Source organism: Sinocyclocheilus grahami, unplaced genomic scaffold, assembly GCF_001515645.1.
Source record: "Sinocyclocheilus grahami isolate Dianchi unplaced genomic scaffold, SAMN03320097.WGS_v1.1 scaffold218.1, whole genome shotgun sequence".
Lineage (NCBI taxonomy): Eukaryota > Metazoa > Chordata > Actinopteri > Cypriniformes > Cyprinidae > Sinocyclocheilus > Sinocyclocheilus grahami.
This window is the reverse complement of record NW_015505397.1, coordinates 1,387,690-1,395,998: the sequence shown is the minus strand read 5'-3', so window position 1 is coordinate 1,395,998 and position 8,309 is coordinate 1,387,690. Positions and strand designations below refer to the sequence as shown.

Sequence of the window (8,309 nt, the reverse complement as noted above, 5' to 3'; positions counted from 1 at the left end):
GTCTGTGAGAGAGAACGGGAGAAAGAAAGCGTGATTTCCGTACATAAAAAAAGGTGGAAGACATGGAAATAGTTTGTCATTTTTACCCTATTATTTGTTATATTTATTTGCTCAATGTCTTCTGGGGTTTTAGTTCTTTTACTGTTGTAGATATCCCATAGTATAACAAAAATATTATGCATCTCTTAGTTATGTTTGGACCCCCTCTGGACGAGCAAGCATAGGCACGTGCCTAGAATGCCTATGCGTAAATCCGGCCCTGCACACCGGAGTTTACGCTACGCCTACGTCATCCACTGGACGCCACTCTCTCGTGAACGAGCACGACAGTTAGCAGAAGCTAGAGATTAAAGTTTATTAAGTTGATAGGTTTAGAAATGTATGCTGAAATTATAAATTTTGGGCTACCATCCACTCCCATTATAAAGCATGGATTAGCCTGGACAGTGAAAAACTCTGATTGTATTCGTCTGAAAGAAGAATGTCGTATACACCTAGGATGGCTTGAGGGTGAGTAAATCATGGGGTAATATTTTTATTTTTGGTTGAACTATCCCTTTAAGGTTTTTGAGGAAAACTTTCCAGGATTTTTCTCCTAAATTTAAATTTTTTTTATTTTGGAAGTGAACTAATCATTTATAAGAACAGATATAATGTTAATTCTACATTCATAATATAGAGTTGTGGTTGTAAGTTTTACCTGCACCTTGTAGAATCAGCAAAAGCAATATGACCATTTTTTTTTATCTTGGCCGATTAAAATGTCTCCACAATCTGCTTTTGCAGAAATATCGTAGTATCGTGTTACAGCACACATTCTATCAGTTGCAGTTATCGCGCCTCCGTCTCATTATACTGTACAACGCCACATACATTCACATCAAATGTTAACTCAGCGGTAGAGTTGCACTCATGGAACAATGTACTTATTCGCAATTACAAAAGTACATTGTTTGCATGTGCTTTAAAGCATTGCTGGTTAAACATTTCATTCGTGTGCTGTTCTGACATGTGCTTTTTCTTAGCGCATACACCTGAAGCGCGCGCACACTAAAAAGCCTGTTAAACAGCGCCTGATTACTAGACTAAGTTATCTTTCGCATCTGATTGCACTAATACTGTCAAAACACACAAGGTTTACATATAAACATAGTTGTTTATGTCTACAGTGAAACTAAACAGTTGAGAGAAAAACGGACGCGTGCCTGTATATTAGATGTGTGCAGTTCTTAAAGCGACAGCAGACTATTTGTACTAAACATGTTGCTGCTTGTAAATAAAGGGATAGTTCACCTAAAGATGAAAATTCTGTCATTATTTACTCACTCTCATATTGTCCCAAACCTGTATTAATTTATTTTGTGAAGAATGTGTGTAACCAAACTGTTGCTGGTCCCCATTGACTTGGGAAGGAAAAAGTAGTAGTAATCCCTGTAATGTTAATAAAACAACAAAACAAAGAGAAAAATGACTCACTGCTCTTGACTGAAGAACTCAAATACAGTTGCTTTAATAAGAATCAATGTAAAATTGAATTGTATATAGTGTTTTTTTATTTTATTTGTTTATTCAATTTCTTGAATGCTACTGCTAAATACACATACTGTGCCTGAAAAAATAAAGCACTGTCAGTTTTATTTGTATATTATGTGTGTTTGTAATGTGTATCTTTGTTATTATTTTTAAATGGCAAAGATAAAATAATGAGAGTGATTTTTAATCTTCGCTCACTTTGGCCTAAATGTCTGCCTTTGGTTTTTTCTTTTTATTATTATTATTATTATTTATTCATCAAGTTTTTTCATTGGTTTTTAGCATAGATTTACTTGTAACCACATAAATAAAAAACAAACAAAAAAAATTAATAATTAAAAATAAATAAATAAAATATCATAAAAATATTTTCTCCTTTATTAGCACTGCCCTACATTACACAGTTTCTTTATTAGTACTGTCCTAATTAATTCAATAATATATTCGTTTTTATCTTTTTTTATCAAAAATAAAATTATAATAAACCGAAGCAAAGCATAGATGTACTTGTAACCTTGTACACACAGTGGGTACGGAAAGTATTCAGACCCCCTTACATTTTTCACTCTTTGTTATATTGCAGCCATTTGCTAAAATAATTTAAGTTAATTTTTTTTCCTCATTAATGTACACACAGCACACCATATTGACAGAAAAACACAGAATTGTTGACATTTTTGCAGATTTATTAAAAAAGAAAAATTTAAATATCACAGTGTAGCCTAGTGAACCAAACTGAGAGACCATTTTGAAGGCTCAGGAAACCTTTGCAGGTGTTTTGAGTTGATTAGCTGATTGGCATGTCACCATATTCTAATTTGTTGAGATAGTAAATTGGTGGGTTTTTGTTAAATGTGAGCCAAAATCATCACAATTAAAAGAACCAAAGACTTAAACTACTTCAGTCTGTGTGCATTGAATTTATTTAATACACGAGTTTCACAATTTTAGTTGAATTACTGAAATAAATGAACTTTTCCACGACATTCTAATTTATTGAGATGCACCTGTATATACATTCATACATGTCCTCAGAAGTCTTTATTGGCTTTCAGCACAAAAAATGTACGACATTAACAGGAATGAAGTATAGATATAATTATACAGATATACTTGTAATCACATCAATAAAAAAAAAAATGCATTCAGGTGCTCTGTGAATGTCAGTGATTGCACAAAACTACACTAAATCTCACTGAATCTCTCTGTTTGTAGCTCAGGGTCTGGATCACATAGCGGAGAACATCCTCTCGTTTCTCGATGCTCATTCTCTGTGCTCTGCTGAGCTGGTCTGTCGAGAATGGCAGCGGGTCATTTCAGACGGGATGCTCTGGAAGAAGCTCATCGAGAGGATGGTGCGCACAGACCCGCTGTGGAAAGGCCTGTCAGAGCGTCATCAGTGGTAAAAACACACACACACACACACACACACACACACACACAGACGCTCATTTACTTTGTTACACTGATCAAACGTGTAAAGCTGTGCAGTCTTTTTTAAACTCTTGATTGTTGTTGTACAAGACAAGTACAAAATTATTAGTCATGTACTCCACAAGAACATTATATTAAACCAGCCCTCTACGATCACCTTGGCAATTGAATCGCCATTGGCTAGTACATTTTTTAGTTTACTCGCCAGACTGATAAAAAAAAAATATATCTATATGTTTGTTTGTAAAATGGCACAGTTTTATAAATATCTGAAAGTACACTCTTAACATCAGTCAGTCAAGCATTATAATATGATAATCAATATTATTTAATGATAGATCTTTAGTAATTAGAATTAAAACTTGATAACGATGTATGAATGCATATTAGTTATTTTAACTGAACTTCGGACTGGTGGTGGTGCTTTTTTGTCATTCGGTGTTTCTGTAAAAAAATTAAAAATTGGGGAAAAACTAACAAAAATACTGATTAGATAATAATGATACGAATTCTACTAATAAGAACAATATAAAACGCACCAAGGATTAACGAGCTACTGGATTCATGAATATTAATCAGGTTGTGTACGTTCGCTCGAACTGATTTGCTGAAATCAAAACGGACAATAATATGTTGAGCACCAGCCAATGAGATTGCCGTTTGCGCATTAGTTCCGCCCACTACCAGAGAAAGCGGTAGTTCTTAAAAGCGGAAGAATTGCAAAGGAACTCCGTTATTTTGACAGCAAAATACAACAAAGAATATCGTTTACATGTAGCGCATCAATTCTCTATCTCCCTCTCTCGCTGCGCGTATGTGAAACAAAGCGACGGCGAGTCGTGCGACTTCACACTAGAGTTTACGGTACGTTAAATACAGGTGTGCTGCACATCCATTCAGATGAACTGAAAATAGCACAGATCGCTTAGCGGAGAGAGAAACTCTGATGCGCTCAGTCAGAGAGTGTTCGGCGAGAGAAAATATATCTGAGCTAAACTTATACTTAGCCTCCAACTCACACACTGGCGAGTAAAATCTGAGAATTTATTAGCAATTGGCTAATATTAGACACCATTTAGTCGCCCAGAGTGAAGATTTAGTCGCATATGACTCGCAATGTAGAGGGTTGTAAACCGAGATATATATATTTCAAATTTACATGTGTGTGTATATATCAAAATATACAGAAAATGCATACAATATGTCTATATAGTTTTTTTTTTAAGAGAAAATATATCTGAGCTAAACTTATACTTAGCCTCCAACTCACACACTGGCGAGTAAAATCTGAGAATTTATTAGCAATTGGCTAATATTAGACACCATTTAGTCGCCCAGAGTGAAGATTTAGTCGCATATGACTCGCAGTGTAGAGGGTTGTAAACCGAGATATATATATTTCAAATTTACATGTGTGTGTATATATCAAAATATACAGAAAATGCATACAATATGTCTATATAGTTTTTTTTTTTAATCAATTTGTATTTCAGTTTTATTTAAACTATTTTTTTATGTCTATATAGTTTTTTTATTTATTAAGCTTTAATTATTTAGTACTTAAGTTTAAGCTAAACAAAAATGAGAAATGTTGACTTGGAAACTAGCTGAAATAAAATTAGATTTTTATTTTTTTTATATATATATTTTGTTTTATTTCAAATAATGTTTATTACATTTCAGTTAATGACATTTTTTTATGGTTTTCATTTTAGTGAACAATAATAATACTGCTTGGTAACCATTGTATAGGTAGGATAATAATAAAATAAAGAATGCACAGCCACCTTTGCACCTCAGGTGTGCATCAATAATTCAACCATTTGTTGTCAGTTATTCCTTATATATGACGTGTAATCGGTCATCTATCAGTCAGAACAGTGTTTCTTATTTTGCCTTTTAAAACTCATTTTTGTTGACTGCAGATTTGATCACATGCCTGAAATAATAGGACCATGTGCTTTGGTGTGAATCATAATTAGTGCTGACAAACCAACAAATGCATGTGATGATTGTGATTAATCACAAGCCCCGTCAATCCTGTGGAATTATTGACATAAACTGACAGTATTTTAAGTGTGTGTTTGTGTGTAAAATATGTGTTGTGAATATCAATTAATCATGTATGTAATGAAGGTGGTGGCTGTGCGTTCTTTTTCAATAGTTGAATTATTAATTAATTTATTTATTTATCTACCTATACCATGGTTACCACAGCATTATTATCATTAACTAAAACAAAAACCTAAAAAAAATACAAATAATTCATTACTGCAAATGCAATAAACATTATTTGAAATAAACTAAAATTGTAATTTATTTCCGCTTATTTTATTTCAGCTAGTTGCCAAGGCATTTAGTTTAAGATTGAAGTACTAAATGAACTAAAACTAAGAAAAACTATATATATTAGTGCTGTCAAAATTAACTTAACACATGCGATTATTTTTTTCTGTTTAACGCGTTAAAAATATTTATTAATTATTAGTATTAATTAACGCTGGGGCGGAGCTAGGCTTCGCCACCCCACTCACAGCTGCTGCTTCTGTCTCTTGTTTCTTGACAAGAGTTGCTTTTATTTAGACGCAGAACGTCTTTACAACCACATCAAACGGGAGATTTTTCAGATGCGCACTTCAACTACGCCTCAGTGCCAGGCGATAGTCAAAATGAGTGAGGAGAAGGTACAGGTGACGAGGGATCTTCAATAGAACAACAGTGAACCGCAGTCAGATGAGATGTTGTCAGGCCAAATGTCAGTAAAAACTAATTTTCCTTTCCTGTCAGCCATTATACTGTACTCGTAGCACGTGCTCTTCAATTGCACACACAAATGCAGTGGTGGACGCTGTATATACCTTCATATTAAAGAGCAAATGAAACTACGAGCATGCAAAGTCGTAGTTATGTCATCAGTTAAGTCATGACGTTACCAAAAAGGCGATTAAAGCTGCCTTAAAACTGTGCATGCATGTAAGTATTTATTATACGAGTTACATTTAAAGTGCCGCTATTATGCTGTTTGAACGGTTCATAATTTGGTTCTGGGAGTCCCCAACAACAGGTTTACATGCATGCAAGTTCAAAAAACACTTTCATTTTCTTATAATAGGAATTTTGTGTGAATGTTCGCACGTTGATAAATGTGGCGGCAGAAAACAATCGTCATTTGAATATCACGCCCCTAAAAACACCCTGGTTTAGAAGCCTCACCCTAGAGTTTACGACACGGAGAAACGAAACCCGGCCAAAAAGAGGAAGTAATCTCGTCAAAGAGAAATTGTTCTTACTCCAAAAATACCCGTTAACCTTGTAATTGCAAACTATTAGGCTACATTAATTTATGTAATTTATATGTATATTAAAATACTCGTAAATATAAACAGCCTATTTAGTTCCCAACAAATATTTTACATTTAACGGTATTCAGAACAGAACAAGAATGAAAAATAAGTAGTTATAAAATTATATATTCAACTGTAAAATAAATATAATTAGGCTATAGTGGCATTCATTATAAACAGCATACAAATGTAAAGCAAAACTGAAACAGCATTGGGCTCACAACGAGCCATTTTTGCCATATTTGTAACATTTGTTTGCATAACTATTATTTATTATGTAGCCTAAACATGGCTTTATAGCCTACTTCACTCATATTCTAATATCCGTGTAAAAAAATGTTTCTTTGGGCACTGCACGCTGATTTTACAGCAATAAACTGTGTAACTTTTATACATATTAGTTTTATGATGAATAGTTGAAATGTCAGGCAATGGTAGAACTAATGTTGTTTGTGTGTGCGTGAGACGCCTGTGCGATCAGATGGATTTAATCAAAGACATAATTCAATTCAAGTTTATTTGTATAGCGCTTTTCACGATACAGATCGTTGAAAAGCAACTTTACAGAAAATTAAGTTTCTACAATATTTAGTGGTAGCTTATCAGTGGTGACTGTCAGTTAATGTACATATGGCAGAAATGTACGGAAAAATAAATTAAAGATGTCATCAAACAGACGATGAAAAGACAAAGAAAATAAATCAAATGCATTAAGAGTGTCACAAAAACGGCGTAGCCTATACTTGTTGCACAGTGTTTTTTTCCCCTTTTGTTAATCTGTTAATTATATTATAGCCTATTATATATTTTGTGTGATCCTATTTACTTTATTACTTTTATAGACTTAATTTCTGTTTTTCTCCTTTCACAGAAGCGCAGCAGGTGCATGATGCGACGATCGAATCCTCATGGTCTTGTTAATGTACTTACATTATCCCAAATGTTTAAAAAAATAATTAAATCCAGAGAAATAAGCAATTTTAACTAGTGACACGGAGCGTGTCCATAGTGTCATTGTGTCGCCTGCCAAAAACGTCATAACCCCTTTGATTTCCATAGAAAATATAGAAACACCAAAGACGCTTTAATATGTTGTGCGTTTCATTAGACCGGTGACGACCGCACAGAGTAGCATTATAACAGAACTTTCAAATGTATCTAGTATGATAAAACAGCACTGCTTTTTTCCCCCCACATACGCACGACTGGAAGGAGCGGAAGCGCTCGACTGTGGCATAATAAAAGCTCAGCTGCTTTCGAGCCGTGTGTTGCGCTCGTTCAGCGGCCTCGTTTTGCTTCGACGGCTTTCAGCCTCACCCTGCTTCATTCTACTACGTTAATAAATCATTAGCTCATCCATGAACATGATTTCTGCCCGAGTCCCGTCGGATTGCATCGGCTGTGGGGATGAAGACGACAACTCCCATGATTCCAGACTCAGTCACGGCGTCATCAAACTACGCCTTTGTCTATTTGTTTATTTTGAATATGCGCCCTCTAGCTGCGAAAATTACGTATTGTGCCTTTAAGTTCACTTAAATTAGAAGTTGTTGTTTTTTAAGTCTAATAAATGTTAAAATTGATAGCTCTCAATTACACTGTAATGTTGAATGGCTAAAGTCAATGGTTAAATATTAGGGGGGGGGGGACATTTCCTAGAGACTTCAGTAGTATTGATACTCGCCTTCAGTCATAAAAAAGATGCTATTAAAAATATACTGTCTTAAAGTTGTTTCTACATTAATTTGAAGATTGAATGTGAAATTATTGCAATATACAAATATATTTAAAAGCTTTAATATTAGGTGGGATTAATTGCAATTAATTTCAGAATGTGCGATTAATTCGTTTTTTTTGACAGCACTAATATATATATTGATATATCTTGATTCTGATTGGTTGAGCCGCGTTCAAAACTGTTGTAAATTATTCTACAAACATACACCTTTGTTTACTTTGTGTAAAGTAAATATATATATATATATATATATATATTAG

The 8,309-nt window shown here is 34.0% G+C and overlaps 1 protein-coding gene across 1 annotated transcript in view; it reads left to right on the top strand.

The window, feature by feature from the left end:
• The window catches only part of LOC107596397 (F-box/WD repeat-containing protein 11-like), a 26,712-nt gene that overhangs the window by 15,168 nt on the left and 3,235 nt on the right, over positions 1-8,309 (top strand). The window contains exon 5 of the mRNA XM_016287119.1: positions 2,749-2,935. Within this exon, the coding sequence (XP_016142605.1) occupies positions 2,749-2,935 (187 nt within the window). The remainder of the gene's footprint in view (positions 1-2,748; positions 2,936-8,309) is intronic.